Source organism: Chiloscyllium punctatum, chromosome 21 (assembly GCF_047496795.1).
Source record: "Chiloscyllium punctatum isolate Juve2018m chromosome 21, sChiPun1.3, whole genome shotgun sequence".
Classification (NCBI taxonomy): domain Eukaryota; kingdom Metazoa; phylum Chordata; class Chondrichthyes; order Orectolobiformes; family Hemiscylliidae; genus Chiloscyllium; species Chiloscyllium punctatum.
In genome coordinates, this window is record NC_092759.1 from 19,871,160 (window position 1) to 19,892,125 (window position 20,966).

Below are 20,966 nucleotides of genomic sequence, written 5' to 3' on the forward strand. Positions count from 1 at the left end.
CGGGACTGAAGGGTCTGTTTCCATGCTGTACAACTGCACTGAAGGGTGTTTCCATACTGTACACCTGGACGATGAAGGGTCTGTTTCCATGCTGGACAACTGGACTGAAGGGTGTTTCCATACTGTACACCTGGACTGTGAAGGGTCTGTTTCCATACTGTACACTTGGACTGTGAAGGGTCTGGAACCATAGTGTACACTGGGACTAAAAGGTCTGTTTCCATGCTGTACAACTGGACTGAAGGGTGTTTCCATACTGTACACCTGGACGATGAAGGGTTTGTTTCCATGCTGTACACATGGACTGAAGGGTGTTTCCATACTGTACACCTGGAGTGTGAAGGGTCTGTTTTCATACTGTACACCGGGACTGAAGGGTCTGTTACCATGCTGTACACCTGGACTGATCGGTCTGTTTCCATACTGTGCACCGGGACTGAAGGGTCTGTTTCCATGCTGTACACCTGGACTGTGAAGGGTCTGTTTCCATACTGTACAACTGGACTGAAGGGTCTGTTTCCATCCTGTACAATTGGACTGAAGGGTCTGTTTCCATACTGTACACCTGGACTGTGAAGGGTCTGTTTCCATACTGTACAACTGGACTGAAGGGTCTGTTTCCATACTGTACACCTGGACTGCAGGGTCTGTTTCCATACTGTACACCTGGACTGAAGGGTCTGTTTCCATGCTGTACAACTGGACTGAAGGGTCTGTTTCCATGCTGTACAACTGGACTGAAGGGTGTGTTTCCATACTGTACACCTGGACTGTGAAGGGTCTGTTTCCATCCTGTACACTTGGACTGAAGGGTCTGTTTCCATACTGTACACCTGGACTGTGAAGGGTCTGTTTCCATACTGTACACCGGGACTGTGAAGGGTCTGTTTCCATACTGTACACTTGGACTGAAGGTTCTGTTTCCATGCTGTACAACTGGACTGTGAAGGGTCTGTTTCCATACTGTACACCGGGACTGTGAAGGGTCTGTTTCCATACTGTACACCTGAACTGAAGGTTATGTTTCCATGCTGTACAACTGGACTGTGAAGGGTCTCTTTCCATATTGTACACCGGGACTGTGAAGGGTCTGTTTCCATACTGTACACCTGGATTGTGAAGGTTCTGTTTCCTTACTGTACACCTGGACTGAAGGGTCTGTTTCCATACTGTACACCTGGACTGTGAAGGGTATGTTTCCATATTGTACACCTGGACTGTGAAGGGTCTGATTCCATACTGTACAATTGGACTGAAGGGTCTGTTTCCATACTGTACAGTTGGACTGAAGGGTGTGTTTCCATACTGTACACCTGGACTGAAGCGTGTGTTTCCATTCTGTACTCCTGGAGTGTGAAGGGTCTGTTTCCATACTGTACACCTGGACTGAAGGGTCTGTTTCCATACTGTACACCTGGACTGTGAAGGGTCTGTTTCCATACTGTACACCTGGACTGTGAAGGGTCTGTTTCCATACTGTACACATGGACTGAAGGGTCTGTTTCCATACTGTACACATGGACTGAAGTGTCTGTTTCCATACTGTACGCCTGGATTGTGAAGTGTCCGTTTCCATTCTGTACACATGGACTGAAGAGTGTGTTTCCATACTGTACAGTTGGACTGAAGGGTTTGTTTCCAGGCTGTATACCTGGACTGTGAAGGGTCTGTTTCCATATTGTACACCTGGACTGTGAAGGGTCTGTTTTCATACTGTACACCTGGACTGTGAAGGGTCTGTTTCCATACTGTACACCAGGACTGAAGGGTCTGTTTCCATACTGTACAACTGGACTGTGAAGGGTCTGTTTCCATACTGTACAACTGGACTGTGAAGGGTCTGTTTCCATACTGTATACCTGGACTGTGAAGGGTCTGTTTTCATACTGTACACCTGGACTGTGAAGGGTCTGTTTCCATACTGTACACCGGGACTGAAGGGTCTGTTTCCATACTGTACAACTGGACTGTGAAGGGTCTGTTTCCATACTGTACAACTGGACTGTGAAGGGTCTGTTTCAATACTGTACAACTGGACTGTGAAGGGTCTGTTTCCATATTGTACACCGGGACTGAAGGGTCTGCTTCCATACTGTACAACTGGACTGTGAAGGGTCTGTTTCCATACTGTACACCGGGACTGAAGGGTCTGTTTCCATACTGTACACCGGGACTGAAGGGTCTGTTTCCATGCTGTACAACTGGACTGAAGGGTCTGTTTCCAACTGTACAACTGGACTGAAGGGTGTGTTTCCATACAGTACACCTGGACTGTGAAGGGTTTGTTTCCATACTGTACACCTGGACTGTCAAGGATCTGTTTCCATACAGTACACGTGGACTGAAGTGTCTGTTTCCATACTGTACAACTGGACTGTGAAGGGTCTGATTCCATACTGTACAACTGGACTGAAGGGTCTGTTTCCATACTGTACAGTTGGACTGAAGGGTGTGTTTCCATACTGTACACCTGGACTGAAGCGTCTGTTTCCATTCTGTACTCCTGGAGTGTGAAGGGTCTGTTTCCATACTGTACACCTGGACTGTGAAGGGTCTGTTTCCATACTGTACACCTGGACTGTGAAGGATCTGTTTCCATACTGTACACCTGGACTGAAGGGTCTGTTTCCATACTGTACACCTGGACTGAAGCGTCTGTTTCCATTCTGTACTCCTGGATTGAAGGGTCTGTTTCCATGCTGTACACATGGACTGAAGTGTCTGTTTCCATACTGTACACCTGGATTGTGAAGGGTCTGTTTCCATAGTGTACACCTGGATTGTGAAGGGTCTGTTTCCATATTGTATACCTGGACTGAAATGTCTGTTTCCATACTGTACACCTGGACTGTAAAGGGTCTGTTTCCATACTGTACAATTGGACTGAAGTGCCCGTTTCCATACTGTACACCTGGACTGTGAAGGGCCTGTTTCCATACTGTACACCTGGAGTGTTAAGGGTCTGTTTCCATACTGTACACCTGGACTGTGAAGGGTCTGTTCCCATGCTGTACACCTGGGCTGTGAAGGGTCTGTTCCCATGCTGTACACCTGGACTGTGAAGTGTCTGTTTCCATGCTGTACAACTGGACTGAAGGGTCTGTTTCCATACTGTACACCTGGACTGTGAAGGGTCTGTTTCCATACTGTACACCTGGACTGTGAAGGGTCTGTCCCATACTGTACACCTGGACTGTGAAGGCTGTGTTTCCATACTGTACACCTGGACTGTGAAGGGTCTGTTTCCATACTGTACACCTGGACTGTGAAGGGTCTGTCCCATACTGTACACCTGGACTGTGAAGGGTCTGTTTCCATACTGTACACCTGGACTGTGAAGGGTCTGTCCCATACTGTACACTTGGATTGTGAAGGGTCTGTTTCCATACTGTACACCTGGACTGAAGGGTCTGTTTCCATACTGTACAACTTTGTGACTTTCCTCCCTTCTGGAAAGGAGGGAGTTGAAACTGATCGAATTCACACTATTAGATGTCACCTGGTCTGGGTTGAATCATTACCTGGGCTCTAATGCACATTATTCCAGCCTCAACCAATCCAGATAAATTCACTCCATTCTGCACACCCCTCCTTCGTCATCCTTTCCTCTGCTGCTTCTCAATCCTCTCTTGGGGGTTGGTAGGGGGAAAGAAATCGCAGCAGATAGAGCTGAAACAGACCCTTCGGCCCAACTCGTCCATGCTGACCAGATATCCTAAATTAATCTCGTCCCACGTGCCAACATTTGGCTCCTATCCCTCTAAACCCTTCCTATTCAAATACCCATTGGGATGCCTTTTAAATGCTGTCCCAGCCTCCACCCCTTCCTCTAGCTGCTCATTCCATACACGTACCACCCTCTGCATGAAAAAGTTGTCCTTTAGGTCCCTTTTAAATCTTTCCACACTCACCCTAAACCTATGCCCTCTAGTTCTGGACCCCCACCCCACCCCATCCCATGGAAAAGACCTCGGCTATTCAATCTGCCTAAGCCCCTCATGATGTTATAAACCTCTATAAGGTCACCCCTCAGCCTCCAACGCGGGAAAACAGCCCCAACCTAGTCAGCCTCTCCCTATAGCTCAAACCCTCCAACATCCTTATAAATCTTTTCTGAACCCTTTTCAAGTTTAACAACATCCTTCCTGTAGCAGGGAGACCAGAACTGAATGCAGCATTCCAAAAATGGCCTAACCAATGTCTCCTGTGCAACCACAACATGACCTCCCAACTGCAGTTGGTTCTATTCTGTTCAGACCAGTGTGTAAATGGAAATGACAGTACTGGGTTTGATTGCTAATCTTTCTCATTCCATTTCATGGAACATGGGCATCGTTGGCTGGCCCAGTATTAATTGCCTGTCTCCAGTTGCTCCCGGTGAGATGACGTGTTGAACTGCTGTACTGTAGGTACACCCAAAATGCCCTTAGGGAGGGAGTTGTTTAAAATTCACTGTGGCGTCGCTGGATGGGCCAGCATTTATTGCCCCGTCCCTAGTTGCCTCTTGAGAAGGTGGGGGTGAGCTGCCTTCTTGACCCACTACAGACCATTTGCTGTCGGGTTGACCCACAATGTCCCTGAGGGAGGGAATTCCAGGATGTTGACCCAGGGACACTGAAGGAATATTTCCAAGTCAGGACACTGAGGGGCTTGGAGGGGAATTTGCAGGGATTACTGTTCCCATGTATCTGCTGTCCCTTGTCCTTCTAGATGGAAGTGGCTGTGGGTTTGGAAGGTGCCACCTTAAGGAGCCCTTGGTGAATTTCTGCAGTGCATCTTGTATAGAACATAGAACATAGAACATAGAAAAATACAGCACAGTACAGGCCCTTCGGCCCTTGATGTTGCGCCGACCGAAGCCTACCTTACCTACACTAGCCCAATAACCTCCATATGCTTGTCCAATGCCCGCTTAAATGACCATAAAGAGGGAGAGTATATGGTACACACTGCTGTTACTCTGCCCCAAGTTGAGCTGACACCAGCTGCATAAATTCAGGGGAATGGGATGAGGGAGATTTGAAGGGTCTGATTCTGTGCTGTATGATTCTAACTTTGCTAGATACCACACTGGGGGGGGGGAGGCCTTCCAATAGCCAGCCAGTTGTAGGTGTCTCTGGGTGGTCCAATATTTATTACCATCCTTTATTGCCCAGATGTCAGTGAAGAGTCAACCGTGTTGCTGTGAGTCTGGAGTCACACTTAGGCCAGGCTTGGTCAGAACAGCAGATTTCCTTCCCGAAGGAAGATTAGTGAACCTGAGCGGTTTTAATGACAATTGACAGCAGACACATGGTTGCCATGAGTTTGAAAGTTGGTTTTATTGTCATGTGTACTCAAGTACAGGGACACAGGAGTACAGTGAAAAGTGTACACCATTGCTATGGAGAAACAGAATTCACAGAGACAACCATTTTAGATACAAACAACAGAATTGGAAAAAGCAGAAGCTGAAATACAAGGAACAGAGCCAAGAGGAAAGGGAGACATCTGTATGTTAAAGTCTTATGTCTATCTCAAAGTCACTGCTAACTTGCTGCCGCACATTCACCACCCCCACCCCAATTCCCCAACCCCCAAGACCACCCTCGAACCCCCACCGGAACTCCCTGCAGCCCCTGTCAAGTTTAATTGACTTCAAACTTCTGCTGTGGTGAATATGAAATCCTCCCCGGTACACTATAGGAGCAAATGACTGCAGATGCTGGAATCTGAACTGAGAACTAAACATGCTGGAGATCACAGTAGGTCAGGCAGCTTCCATGGAGAGAGGACAGGTTAATGTTGAGTCTAGAACATCAGCCTGGGATTCTGGACTACTGTTCCAGAGATATTACCATTAGGTCACTGCCTCCCCTGTTTTAAAACATTGAAATATTTTATCTTCCAAATATTTATCTAATCATTATTCTACAAAATGGGATTGGTTTCTGCCCTTCAGGAATGGAGATACTTGTCTGCCAGGCTTTGAATTAGTTGTGGAGTCTGTACAGTGATCCTTGACTTTACAAATATGCAAAAGCAAACACAGTGATGCTAATCCTTTTATAAATCACTAATGACCTCCCAGCGGGAATATTGTCTTCAACAGTGGGTGAAAGCCTTTAGGAAGGAATTTGACATCCTTAAAGAGCTTTGACAGGAGATTCACTTGTTACACAGCAAGAAACAGACCCTACACCCCATGCCAACCAAGTTTCCCAAACTCAATTAATCATATTTGCCTGCATTTGGCCCATATCCCTCTAAAACTTCCCTATTCACGTACCTGTCCAAATGTCTTTTAAACGGTGTGATTGTATCTGCGTCTATCATTTCCATATACATAATCCCCTGTGTGTGAAAAAGGTGCCCCTCAGTTCCCTTTTAAATCTTTCCTCTTTCATCTTAAACCCCTGCTCTTTCGAGCCAGTCATAGAGATATACAGCACGGAAACAGACCCTTCGGTCCAACCTGTCCATGCTGACCAGATATCCCAACCCAATCTAGTCCCATTTGCCAGCACCTGGCCCATATCCCTCCAAACCCTTCCTATTCATATACCCATCCAGATGCCTTTTAAATGTTGTAATTGTACCAGCCTCCACCACTTCCTCTGGCAGCTCAGTCCATACACGTACCACCCTCTGAGTGAAAATGTTGTCCCTTAGGTCCCTTTTAAATCTTTCTCCTCTTATCTTAGACTTATGTCCTTTAGTTTTGGACTCCCTTACCCTGGGAACAGACCTTGGCTATTGAGCTTATCCATGCCCTTCATGATTTTATAAATCTCTATAAGGTCACCTTCAACCTCCTACGCCCCAGGGTAGAGAGCCCTAGTCGATTTAGACTCTCTTTATAAATCAACCCTCCAGTCCCAGTAACGTCCTTGTAAATCTTCTCTGCACCCTCTCCAATTTAATAATATCTGAAAGACTTCAATTAATGTGGAGAAACTGGAATGTCTGGGATTGTGGTCCTCAAAGCGGAGAAAGTTAAAATGGAAATTTAATCGAGGCATTTAAGATGATGATGGGGGTTGATAGGGTAAATGAGGAGAAACCTCCCAGTGACAGGAGGGTCAGTAACCAGGGAGACACAGATTGGCAAAAGGATTGAAGAGAGAGATGAAGAGAATTTTCTTGACAGGTGGAACTATTGTGGCTGGCCCTAGTGGCATCTTCAAGAATTTCTAACAGCACAGGAAAGAACCCTCCAACCCATTGTGTCTGTACTGGTCACCAAGTGTCTTGATGCAAATTCCTTTTTCCAGCATTTGGCCTCTGATTTTATACTCTTTGGCATTTCGAGTGCTCATCTAAATACTTCTCAAACGCCGTGAGGGTTCCTGCCTCTCTCGCTCTTTCAGGCAGTGAGTTCCAGATCCCTACCACTGTCTGAGTGAAAAACAAATTCCTTAGAAGCCCCCTAAACCTCCTGCTCCTTACCTTCAAACTGTACCATCACCTGGTTACAGACTCCTCTACAAAGGGGAAATGTTTCTCCCTATCCATCCTGCTTTGTACACCTTCGATCTTTATACCCCTTAGTCAGCACACCCCCAACCACCACGACCCCCCACCAATGCCTCCTCAGCTTCCCCAGCCTCCCTTCATCCCTGATTGGCTCCAGCCTCCCTTCATCCCTGATTGGCTCCGCCCTCCCTTCATCCCTGATTGGCTCCTCCCTCCCTTCATCCCTGATTGGCTCTGGCCTCCCTTCATCCCTGATTGGCTCCAGCCTCCCTTCATCCCTGAGTGGCTCCATCCTCCCTTCATCCCTGATTGGCTCCGCCCTCCCTTCATCCCTGATTGGCTCTGCCCTCCCTTCATCCCTGATTGGCCCCGCCCTCCCTTCATCCCTGATTGGCTCCGGCCTATTGGCTCCAGCCCTGGGAACATCCAGGTGAATCTCCTCTGCACCCTCTCCAGTGCAATCCCACCCTTCCTCCAGTGTGGGGACCAGAACTGCACACTGTACTCCAGCTGGGGCCTAACTAACGTTATATACAGCTCCATCATAACCCCCCCTGTCTTGATTAATAAAGACAAGTGTCCATTGTGCCTTCCTGAACCACCTTAGCCCCCTGTGCTGCTGCCTACGAGGATCTTTGGATGTGCACAGCAAGATCCCGCTGATCCTCTGTACATCCCTTATCTTGTTCATTCTCCCAAAATACACCGCCCCACACTTATTTCAGGATTAAATTTCATTCTTGAAGAGAACACCATTTGCTGGACAATGGAGAGGGAGACAAATTGGACAGATCTTTCAAAGACTGGGTTGAATGTCCTCTTTTTTTTATTCATTGACAGGATGAGGGTGACACTGGCTCGGCCAACACAGTTAAGAGTCAACCACACTTCTGTGGATCTGGAGTCACATGTAGGCCACACCAGGAAAGGACAGCAGTTTCCTTCCCTGAAAGACATGAGTGAACCAGATGGGGTCTTCCAACAGCGGACATGGCCTTCATTACACTTTTAAATTTTGCCGTGGTGGGGTTCGAACTTGGGCTCCTGGAACATTACCTGGGTTGCTGGATTAATAGGAGAAAGTGAGGACTGCAGATGCTGGAGATCAGAGCTGAAAATGTGTTGCTGGAAAAGCGCAGCAGGTCAGGCAGCATCCAAGGAGCAGGAGAATCGACGTTTCTTCAGGAAGGGCTCATCCCCGAAACGTCGATTCTCCTGCTCCTTGGATGCTGCCTGACCTGCTGCGCTTTTCCAGCAACACATTTTCAGCAGTTGCTGGATTAATAGTCCAGTGATAATATCAGTAGACTGTTGCCTCCTATTCTGCATTAATGTAGCATCATATCCATTAAGTGATGGAGTTGTGTTCTTGGGAATTCTCTACTCAAGAGGGCTGAGTCTATCTCATCATTGAGCGTGTTTAAGCCTGAGGTCAATAGATTTTTAACTCAGCAGGAACTGAGAGGGTTGTGAAAAGGTGGAGTTGAGGTACACAATCAGTCCTGACCGTATTGAATTGTGCAGCAGGCCAGAGGGGTAGAAAGGTCTCTGCTTTCTATAGGTGCTTGTGAGATTGGAACTTGCACCTAAATACCAGGCGCAAACTCCATCGAGTCAGTCATGAAGAGAGGGCGGTTAACAGAGCCAGGTGTGAGGGGGAATTGTAAAGCAGGCAATCGCTTGAAATAGACACTTGTTCAAAGCAGAGGATTCCTGCAATCACAGGAGCGAGGTTAGCATTGAAGCCTAACCAGTGTTTAAACTCCCTCAGTGAAGAGAAGCAGAATCACCCCAACTCTGGTCAAAACTCATGCTTCATTCAAAATCAGGACTTGATCACAATCTGCAAAAATGCACTCCCTCAGCACTGACCCTCCGACAGGGCCCACGCCCTCAGCACTGACCCTCCGACAGGGCCCACGCCCTCAGCACTGAACCTACAACAATGCGGCGCTCCCTCAGCACTGACCCTCCGACAGGGCCCACTCCCTCAGCACTGAACCTACAACAGTGCGGCGCTCCCTCAGCACTGACCCTCCGACAGGGCCCACTGCCTCAGCACTGACCCTCCGACAGTGTGGCACTCCTTCAGCACTGACCCTCCAAAACACTGACCCTCCAACAGTGCCCACTCCCTCAGCACGACCCTCCGACAGTGCGGCACTCCCTCAGCACTGACCCTCTGACAGTGCGACACTCCCTCAGCACTGACCCTCCGAAGGTGCGGCATTCTTTCAGCACTGTCTCCGATAGTACCCACTCCCTCAGCACGACCCTCCGACAGTGCGGCACTCCCTCAACACTGATCCTCCGACAGTGCGGCACTCCCTCAGCACTGACCATCCGACAGTGCCCACTCCTTCAACACTGACCCTCCGACAGTGTGGCACTCCCTCAGCACTGACCCTCCGACAGTGGCCACTCCCTCAGCACTGACCCTCCGCCAGTGTGGCGCTCCCTCTGACCCTCTGACAGTGCAGTGTTCCCTCATTGCTGACCCTCCGACAGTGCGGCACTCCCTCAGCACTGACCCTCCGACATTGCGGCGCTCCCTCAGCACTGACCCTCCGACAGTGCGGCACTCCCTCAGCACTGACCCTCCGACAGTGCGACACTCCCTCAGCACTGACCCTCTGACAGCGCAGCACTCCCTCAGCACTAATCCTCCGACATTGCGGCGCTCCCTCAGCACTGACCCTCCGACAGTGCCCACTCCCTCAGCACTGACCCTCCGACAGTGCCCACTCCCTCAGCACTGACCCTCCGACAGTGCAGCACTCCCTCAGCACTGACCCTCCAACAGTGCCCACTCCCTCAGCACTGACCCTCCAACAGTGTCCACTCCCTGAGCACTGACCCTCCAACAGTGCCCACTCCCTCAGCACTGACCCTCCAACAGTGCCCACTCCCTCAGCACTGACCCTCCAACAGTGCCCACTCCCTCAGCACTGACCCTCCAACAGTGCCCACTTCCTCAGCACTGACCCTCCGACAGTGTCCACTCCCTGAGCACTGACCCTCCGACAGTGCGGCACTCCCTCAGCACTGACCCTCTGACAGTGCGGCGCTCCCTCAGCACTGACCCTCTGACAGTGCCCACTCCTTCAGCACTGACCCTCCAACAGTGGCCACTCCCTCAGCATTGACCCTCTGACAGTGCGGCACTCCCTCAGCACTGACCCTTTGACAGTGCGGCACTCCCTCAGCACTGACCCTCTGACAGTGCGGCACTCCCTCAGCACTGACCCTCTGACAGTGCCCACTCCCTCAGCACTGACCCTCTGACAGTGCGGCACTCCCTCAGCACTGACCCTCTGACAGTGCGGCGCTCCCTCAGCACTGACCCTCTGACAGTGCCCACTCCTTCAGCACTGACCCTCCAACAGTGGCCACTCCCTCAGCACTGACCCTCTGACAGTGCGGCACTCCCTCAGCACTGACCCTCTGACAGTGCCCACTCCCTCAGCACTGACCCTCTGACAGTGCGGCACTCCCTCAGCACTGACCCTTTGACAGTGCGGCACTCCCTCAGCACTGACCCTCTGACAGTGCGGCACTCCCTCAGCACTGACCCTCTGACAGTGCGGCACTCCCTCAGCACTGACCCTCTGTCGGCCCGGCGGGTCTGCTCCCCCATTGGGAATGTCTATGTCTCCTCTGAAAGCTGCTAGCCACGGCTGTGTCAATGCTATTTCTGTTGGGAACAATGAAAGTTTGGATGATAACAGTTCTCTCAGTGGCACGGGCATTGAACCAGCGTTGGAACAGCACATTCAAGGCATCCAGACAACTGAGCTAATGAGGTAATTAGTGGGAATGTCAGCACCTACTGCTGCCCACTAACTCTTGAGTGTAATGTGTGGCTGGGGCCTGTTATGTTGACACACACAGCAACCTCCCACAGTGCTACTGGTAGTGTGCAGAAGATGACCAAAATTACAATTTAGTTCTAATAATGAACTATCTTAAACTCTTGCCTTGTGTGGTTCCACAAACTGTGCTGAAATACTGGGCTCCTTTGCATGGACTATCGAAAAACAGGGAGCCACTTATGGTGGCCATTCAGCCCCAGGAGAACCCTGCTCTCCTCACCACCAAGTTCAAACTTGGAATGGTAATATGTTACATCATCGAGTCTCCTGTCTTCAACTAGTCCGTATACCCCCACCCTCTGTGAATCAATGTCCTCATAGCTCGCTGCCTTCTCAAAACCTCTGACTCACTCATCTTCAATCCCTAAAATGGAATTAGTTTTCATTTAAAAGTTAATGAGGCTCCAGTTTCAGCCATTTGTAATTAGGCAGCTTCAGCAATGCCTAGAAAACAAAGCTCACAACTTTATGATTCACAGCAAAGATACATCCTAGTGAGGAAGGAGGCCTTTAGGAAAGGGATAAACCAACCAGGGGAATAAAGAACGTACTACATTGAAAGAAAAATGTGCCAAACAATGTGGCAAATGTTAATGGTAACCAGACAATGGGTAAAATTTTAAAAGGTGATGAAGGACAAAAAAGAGGGAGAAAATAAACTTTGAAGTCAAACTAGCAAGTATTATAATATCAGACAGTAAGAGCTTCTTTAAATATATAACTAAGAAGAGAAAGGCCTAAAGAAAACAGGTCCCTTAGAGAATGAGGCTGGGGACATAATAATGGGGAGCCAGGAAATGGCAGAGAATTGATTAGATTAGATTAGATTCCCTACAGTGTGGAAACAGGCCCTTCGGCCCAACCCGTCCACACCAATCCTCCGAAGAGTAACCCTCTTTACTGCACAGGACACTAACACATTTTAAAAATACAAAAATAATCAAGGAAACTAAGGATGAGAGGGGGTGGGCATGGAGAGGAAATAAACGCAAAAATTATCACTTAAGACAAAAGTGCTACGGAATCACAAGCCAATATGTCCCCTGGACCAGATGGGTTGCATGCATCCTTTTTATTTATTCACCTGTGAGACATGGGCTTCACTGATTGGCCAACATTACTGTCTATCCCTAGCTACCTTTGAAATGACTGCCTTGCTAGGCCACTTCAGAGGGCAGTTGAGAGTCAACTGCTGCGGGTCTGGAGTCACATGTAGCCCAGACCAGGTGAGGATGGCAGTTTCTTTCTCTGAAGGACATCAGTGAACCAGATGGGTTTTTCCAACAGTTGACAAGACTTATTATTATTGAATTCAGATTCCATCATCTGCTATGGTGCGATTCAAACTCGGGTCCCCAGAGCAATATTTGGGTCTCCAGATTAATAATCTAGCAGTAATACCAGTAGGCCATTCCCTCCCCATCCTACAGTAGATGAGGTACTGAACGAACTGGTAGAAGTCTTTCAATAATCCTTAGATTCCAGAGAATTGGAAATTTGCCAATATAACATGCTTATTCAAAAGGGGTGGGAGAGAGATATCAGGTAACTATAGGCCGAGTAACTAATTAGCTTAACACATCACTGGGATAATGTTCGAGGCCATTATAAAGGAAGTGATGGCAGAGATTCAGAAATACATAATATCAATAAGCAGAGTGAGCATGGCTTCATAAAGGGCTCATGAAAGTCATGTTTGACAAATTTATTGGAATTCTTTGAGGAAATGACAAGCAGGATAGATAAAAGGGAACAGGAATAGAGTCATAGAGTCATAAAGATGTACAGCACGGAAACAGACCCTTCGGTCCAACCCGTCCATGCCAACCAGATATCCCAACCCAATCTAGTCCCACCTGCCAGCACCCGGCCCATATCCCCCCAAACCCTTCCTATTCATATACCCATCCAAATGCCTCTTAAATGCTGCAATTGTACCAGCCTCCACCACATCCTCTGGCAGCTCATTCCATACACGTACCACCCTCTGTGTGAAAAAGTTGCCCTTAGGTCTCTTTTATATCTTTCCCCTCTCACCCTAAACCTATGCCCTCTAGTTCTGGACTCCCCCACCCTCAGGGAAAAGACTTTGCCTATTTACCCTATCCATACCCCTCATAATTTTGTAAACCTCTATAAGGTCACCCCTCAGCCTCTGACGCTCCAGGGAAAACAGCCCCAGCCTGTTCAGCCTCTCCTTGCAGCTCAGGTCTTCCAACCCTGGCAACATCCTTGTAAATCTTTTTTGAACCTTTTCAAGTTTCACAACATCTTTCCGATAGGAAGGAGACTAGAATTGCACGCAATATTCCAACAGTGGTCGAACCAATGTCCTGTACAGCCGCAACATGACCTCCCAACTCCTGTATTCAATATCAATACTCCGACCAATAAAGGAAAGCATACCAAACGCCTTCTTCACTATCCTATCTACCTGCGACTCCAAGGTCTCTTTATTCAGCAACACTCCCTACAACCTTACCATTAAGCGTGTACGTCCTGCTAAGATTTGCTTTCCCAAAATGCAGCACCTCGCATTTATCTGAATTAAACTCCATCTGCCACTTCTCAGCCCATTGGCCCATCTGGTCAAGATCCTGTTGTAATCTGAGGTAATCCTCTTCGCTGTCCACTACACCTCCAAATTTGGTGTCATCTGCAAACTTACTAACTGTACCTCTTATGCTCGCAATAGATAGGTATGTGTCTCATCGTTGGATTCCCAAAAGGTGTTCAGTAAGGTTCCACACATAAGGCTACCTGATAAGGTAACAGCCCATGTTATGGGAGGTTACATATTCGCACAGTTAGAGGATTGGCTAACTCATAAACATGGAGTTGGAATTAACATAGAACATTATACTGCAGTACAGGCCCTTCGGCCCTCGATGTTGCGCCGACCTGTGGAACCAATCTGAAGCCCATCTAACCTACACTATTCCATTCTTGTCCATATGCCTATCCAATGATCATGTAAATGCCCTCAAAATTGGTGAGGCAGGGCGTTGCATGCCCCTACTACTCTCTGAATAAAGAAACTACCTCTGACATCTGTCCTATATCTATCACCCCTCAATTTAAAGCTATGTCCCCTCGTGCTAGCCATCACCATCTGAGGAAAAAGGCTCCACTGTCCACCCTATTTAACCCTCTGATTATCTTATATGTCTCAATTAAGTCACCTCTCAACCTTCTCTCTAATGAAAACAGCCTCAAGTCCCTCAGCCTATCTTCATAAGACCTTCCCTCCATACCAGGCAACATCCTAGTAAATCTCCTCTGAACCCTTTCCAAAGCTTCCACATCCTTCCTATAATGTGGTGACCAGAACTGCACACAATACTCCAAATGTAGCCATACCAGAGCTTTGTACAGCTGCAGCATGATCTTGTGGCTCTGAAACTCAATCCCTCTACCAATAAAAGCGGACCCACCATATGCCTTCTTAACAACCTTATCAACCTGGGTGGCAACTTTCAAGGATCTATGTACGTGGACACCGAGATCTCTCTGCTCATGAACACGACCAAGAATCTTACCATTAGCCCAGTACTCTGCATTCCTGTTCCTCCTTCCAAAGTGAATCACCTCACACGTTTCCACATTAAACTGCATTTGCCACCTCTCAGCCCAGCTCTGCAGCTTATCTATGTCCCTCTACAACATCGTTCGGCACTATTTACAACTGTACTGACCTTAGTGTCGTCTGCAAATTTACTAGCACATCCTTCTACACCCTCATTCAGGTCATTTATAAAAATGACAAACAGCAGTAGACCCAAAACAAATCCTTGTGGTACCCTAGTAACTGAACTCCAGGATAAACATTTCCCGTCAACTACTATCTTCTGTCTTCTTCCAGCTAGCCAATTTCTGATCCAACCCGCTAAGTCACCCTCAATCCCATACCTCTGTATTTTGTGCAATAGCCTACTGTGGGGAATTTTATCAAACACCTTACTGAAATCCATATATCCCACATCAACCACTTTACCCTCATCCACCTGTTTGGTCACCTTCTCAAAGAACTCAATAAAGGTTTGTGAGGCACAACCTATTCCTCACAAAACCGTGTTGACTATCCTTAATCAATTTATTCCTTTCGAGATGATTATAAATCCTATCTCTTATAACCTTTTCCAGCACTTTACCCACAACTGAAGTAAGGCTCTTTGGTTTATAATTACCAGGGTTGTCTCTACACACCTTCTTGAACAAGGGAACAACATTTGCTATCCTCCAGTCTTCTGGCACTATTCCTGTAGACAATGACGACATAAAGATCAAAGCCAAAGGCTCAGCAATCTCCTCCACGGCTTCCCAGAGAATCCTAGGATAAATCCCATCCACCCCAGGGGATTTATCTATTTTCACACTTTCCAGAATTGCTAACACCTCCTCCTTGTGAACCTCAATCCCATCTAGTCTCGTAGCCTGTATCTCAGTACTCTCCTCAACAACATTATTTTTCACCAGTGTGAATACCAATGAAAAATATTCATTTAGCGCTTCCCCTATCTGCTCTAACTTCATGCTCAACCTCTTACTATTCTCCTTGATTGGCCCTAATCTTACTCTAGTCATTCTTTTATTCCTGATATATCTATAGAAAGCTTTAGTGTTTTCCCTGATCCTATCAGCCAACGACTTCTCATGTCCCCTCCTGGTTCTTCTTAGCTCTCTCTTCCGGTCTTCCCTAAAAGGGGCATTTTCAGGATAGCAACCTATAACTAGGGATTAATGCTGGGGACCACACTTATTTACATTATATCCATGACTTCGATGAGCAAAGTGTTGTCAACTTTGCAAATGTCACAAAAATAGGTAGGAAACAAATGGTGAGAATGACACATAGACTCTACAAAGGGGCAGAGACAGGTTCAGTGAGTGAGCAAAAAACTTGGCAGGTGAAATATAATCTGGGAAAAAGTGAGGTTATGGCCGGATCAACATTTAAATGGAAAAAGACTGCAGAAAGGGATCTGAGGGTCTTTTTAATGAAAGTACAAATAAGCAACTGTAAATATGCTTTGATTAACATCCTATGTTAGAATGGACCAATGGTATTTGCAAACTATACTTAACATTTGCAAGGAATGTTTTTTCACAGGAACAGGAGGCTATTCAGCTCCTCTAGTTTGTTACACAGGAACCTATTGCTGAACTCCATTTGTTTAACCTTAATTCGCCTAACTTTAAATTACCATCAAAAATCTCTCAAGCTCAGTTCTGAAATTTCCCATTGGACCCTCAGCCTAGGCAGCTTTATTTCTGGGATGGAGTGGGTGGTTGTGTGGAGCAAGAGTTCCAGCTTTCCACTCCCCTTTGTGTGATGAAGAATTTGCTGCATTTATGGGGAACCTGGAGGAACACACTTTGGAGTAGGCTATTAAGGGATCATGTCAATGGGTTGAGGAAGGTGCAGGGAGATGTGTGTGGAGCATGAAGCATTTGGGCCAATGAGCCTGATCCTGACACGCTGCACTCTCTAGTAAAGTCACCATCGTCCCAGAGGACCACTCTGTCATTAGAGGGACATGACTGGTGGTGGTTTAACCTAAAGGTCATCACACCCCTGGAGAGGTCGAGGAGAGTCCTTCACGGTAACCTAGGCCAGTGCAGCAATTGAATCCACACTGTTGGATCACTCTGCATGGCAAACCAGCCTTCCAGCCAACTGAGGCAACCATGACCCCACTCCACCTTGGGCCCAATGCAAAGGGACACTTGCCCATTGCGCAGGGAAGGTCAATCGAAGGATGTGACGCTGGGTTTGGTTGCAATGTTGGTGAGACCTAGCAACTAGGGCACAACCTAATCTCCCAACCCCCTGTCAGGGGTAGGATGGTGGGGAATGGGCTGATTGCATCAAACCTGAATGGGGAAGGACTGTATGAACAGTGACTATCGCCTGTGCTAACGCACTGATGCCCTGCAATATTCTGATCTCTTGCAGCACTGATTCTGATGTTCTACGCAGTCTTTTATACCTTCCTAACTGGTCTCTTCAGCCTGACCATGTGGGTGATGCTCCAGACAGTTAATGAATACACGCCAAAGTACCAAGATCGGATCACGAACCCAGGTAAAGAGATTTGCAAGGGGTGTCTGTGGCTGCCTGTGTGTGTGTGTCTGTGTGTGTGTGTGTATGTGTGCGTGTGTGTGTGTGTGTATATGTGTGTGTGTGTGTATGTGTGTGTGTGTGTGTGTGTGTATGTGTGGATGCCATAGTCTCACCAAAGGCTCTAAGACGGCACGTTCCAAACCAACAATCATTTCTAAGTGGAAGGACAATGCTGATTAATGGGACTAGATTAATTTAGAATATCTGGTCACATGGACAGGTTGGACTGAAGAGTTTGTTTCTGCTGGACATCTCTATGACAAAGGGCAGCAGGCAAAAGGGAACACCACCCCCTGCAAATTCCCCTCTGAGCCCCTCACCATCCTAACTTGGAAATATATCGCCGTTCCCTCAGTGTGGCTGGGTCAGAATCCTGGAATTCCCTCCCTAGAGGCATTGTGGGTCTACCCTCCAGCACATGGACTGCAGCAGGTCAAGAAAACAGCTCACCCTCACCTTCTCAAGGGGGGCAACTAGGGACGGGGCAATAAGTGATGGGCCCAGCCAGTGATACCCACATCCCATGAACAAATAAAGAAAAAGAATAATGGCCCAAACACATTCTGCCATTTAGATTCTGGAGGTCTGTAACTCCATTTACTCTATCCCTTACCCAACATTCAATTGAAGTTTAATAGAGATTTATTACAGAGTCGAGAGTGTGGCTCTGGTCAATCCATGCTATTCCCCACCACCCCCTCCTCAGAGGTTCATGGGGAGCGACGGGGGCCTCAGAACTGAACCCGTTACCCCAGCAACAGAGATCAAACAATCATCACCTTCAATCCTTTGTATTCTAGCTCTGTCCTGGGAAAGACTTTTCATTCCATTAGTCCTTTTGATCGCGGCCTCTAGCTGCCCATGAGGTTGTGATAAATGAACTGGACATGACCACTTCCTTATAATGTTGCTGACCATCAGGATCACAGGAAATTGACACAATTAGCCCCTCAGACCTATTCTCACATTCAGCTAGATCATGGCTAACTAGTCTCCCTCGATCTCAATTTCCTGCGCTATTCCCATGTTGCTTGATTACTTTTATAATCCAAACGGTGGCCTCTTCTTCAATATTTAACAACAGGTTCTGTCAATGAGATGAGAGGAAGCTCGTTTGGAGACCAGTATGGAGCAGTGGGGCCGACTGGCCTGTATCTATGCCTGATAGTCTAAGGCTGAGAGAGAGAGGTTCTTGATCAGGAGAGGAAATAGAGGGTAATGGGGAAAAGGGCAGGACAGAGGACGCGAGGAGTGTCGGGATCTTAGACAGTCATGATCTTACTGGGTGGTGGGGTGGCGCGGTTATTCAGTGGTTAGCACTGCTGCCTCACAGCGCCAGGGACCCGGGTTCTATTCCACCCTCAGGAAGCTGTCTGTGTGGGGTTTGCACATTCAACCTGTGTCTGCATGGGTTTTCTCCGGGTTTTCCGGTTTCCTCCCACATTCCAAAGTTGCGCAGATTAGGGTAAATTGGCCATGGGAAATGTCCTGTTCATGTCCAGGATGTTCAGGCTAGGTGGATTAGACATGGGCAATGCAGGGTTACAGGGATAGGGAGGTGGGTCTAGATGGGATGGTCTTCAGATGGTCAGTATGGACCTGATAGGCTGAATGGCCTGCTTCCGCACTATGATTCTAAATGGTAGAGCAGGCTCAAGGGAACAAATGGCCTATTCCTGTTTCTTATGGTCTCATCATAATGGACGGCATCAGTTGTGGATTTGACAGTCTCTGGCAAGTGAATCACCAATGGGGTTTTCTTTCCTAGGTCTGATGATCCGCCCAAGAACAGACAGTCTACTTGTTACGTTCAACACATCACATGAAAGCACATGGCTGGCACATGTCCAAGCCCTCAACGCGTACCTAGACTGTGAGTAGACCTCGTGGAGCAACCATCACTGACTTTACCCCATCTCCCCTCTTCACTTTCTGACTCCTCTCTCTGTAAGCATAGAACACAGAACATTACAGCACAGTACAGACCCTTCAGCCCTTGATGTTGTGCCGACCTGTGGAACCAATCTGAAGCCCATCCAACCTACACTATCCCATTATCATCCATGTGTTTTTTCCAATGACCATTTAAATGCCCTTAAAGTTGGCGAGTCTACTGCTGTTGTGGGCACCCTTACTACTCCCTTACTACTCTCTGAGTAAAAAAAACTACCTCTGATCTCTGTCCTATATCTATCACCCCTCAATTTAAAGCCATGTCCCCTCATGCTAGCCATCACCATCCAAGGAAAAGGCTCTCCCTGTCCACCCTATTTAACCCTCTGATTATCTTATGTGTCTCTATTAAGTCACCTCTCAACCTTCTTCTCTCTAATGAAAACAGCCTCAGTTCCCTCAGCCTTTACTCATAAGACCTTCCCTCCAGACCAGGCGACATCCCGGTAAATCTCCTCTGCACCCTTTCCAAAGCTTCCACATCCTTCCTATAATGCGGCGACCAGAACTGTACGCAATACTCCATGTGCAGCCGCACAGAGTTTTGTACAGTTGCAGCATGACCTCATGGCTCCAAAATCAATCCCTCTACCAATAAAAGCTGACACACTTCTTAACAACCCATCAACCTGGGTGGCAACTTTCAGGGATCTACGCACATGGACACTGTGATCTCTCTGCTCATGTACAATACCAAGAATCGTAGCAAGTTAAAAATTACACAACACCTGAAGAAGGAGCAGCGGTCCAAAAACTAGTGTGCTTCCAAATAAACCTTTTGGACCATAACCTGGTGTTGTGTGATTTTTAACTCTGTACACCCCAGTCCAACACCGGCGTCTCCAAATCCAGTATGACCATTTCCCATGAACCACCACCTTCTGCCTTCTTTCAGCTCGCCAATTTCTGAGCCAACCTGCTAAATCAACCTCAAATCCCATGCCTCCGTATTTTGTGCAATACCGCGGGGAACTTTACCAAACACTTTACTCAAATCCATATACACTACATCAACCACTTTACCCTCATCTACCTGTTCGGTCACCTTGCCCATCCCCTGCAGTTTCCTTCCCCATCCTATGCATCCTAAATCTTGTCTAATCGCCTCATAACTGACTTTCCCCCAGCTATAACTTTTGCTCTGCGGTATATACCTATCCCTTTCCATCGCCAAAGTAAACATAACCGAATTGTGGTCACTATCACCAAAGTGCTCACCTACCTCCAAATCTAACACCTGGCCTGGTTCATTAGCCAGTACCAAATCCAATGTGGCCTCACCTCTTGTTGGTCTGTCGACATACTGTGTCAGGAAACCCTCCTGCACATATTGGACAAAAACTGACCCATCTAAAGTACTCAAACTACAGTATTTCCAGTCAATATTTAGAAAGTTAAAGTTCCCCGTAACAACTATCGTGTTATTCTCGCTCCTATCCAGAATTATCTTTGCTATCCTTTCCTCTACATCTCTGGAACTTTTCAGAGGCCTATAGAAAACTCCCAACAGGGTGACCTCTCCTTTCCCGTTTCTAACCTCAGCCTGTACTACCTTAGTACAC

General features: G+C 47.6%; 1 protein-coding gene across 4 annotated transcripts in view; it reads left to right on the top strand.

Annotated features, from left to right (window-relative positions):
* The window catches only part of atp1b2b (ATPase Na+/K+ transporting subunit beta 2b), a 123,045-nt gene that overhangs the window by 94,628 nt on the left and 7,451 nt on the right, over window positions 1-20,966 (top strand). For all 4 annotated transcript variants that reach the window (XM_072591672.1, XM_072591673.1, XM_072591674.1 and 1 more), the window contains exons 2-3: window positions 17,284-17,412; window positions 19,220-19,324. In XM_072591672.1, coding sequence (XP_072447773.1) covers window positions 17,284-17,412; window positions 19,220-19,324 — 234 coding nt within the window. The remainder of the gene's footprint in view (window positions 1-17,283; window positions 17,413-19,219; window positions 19,325-20,966) is intronic.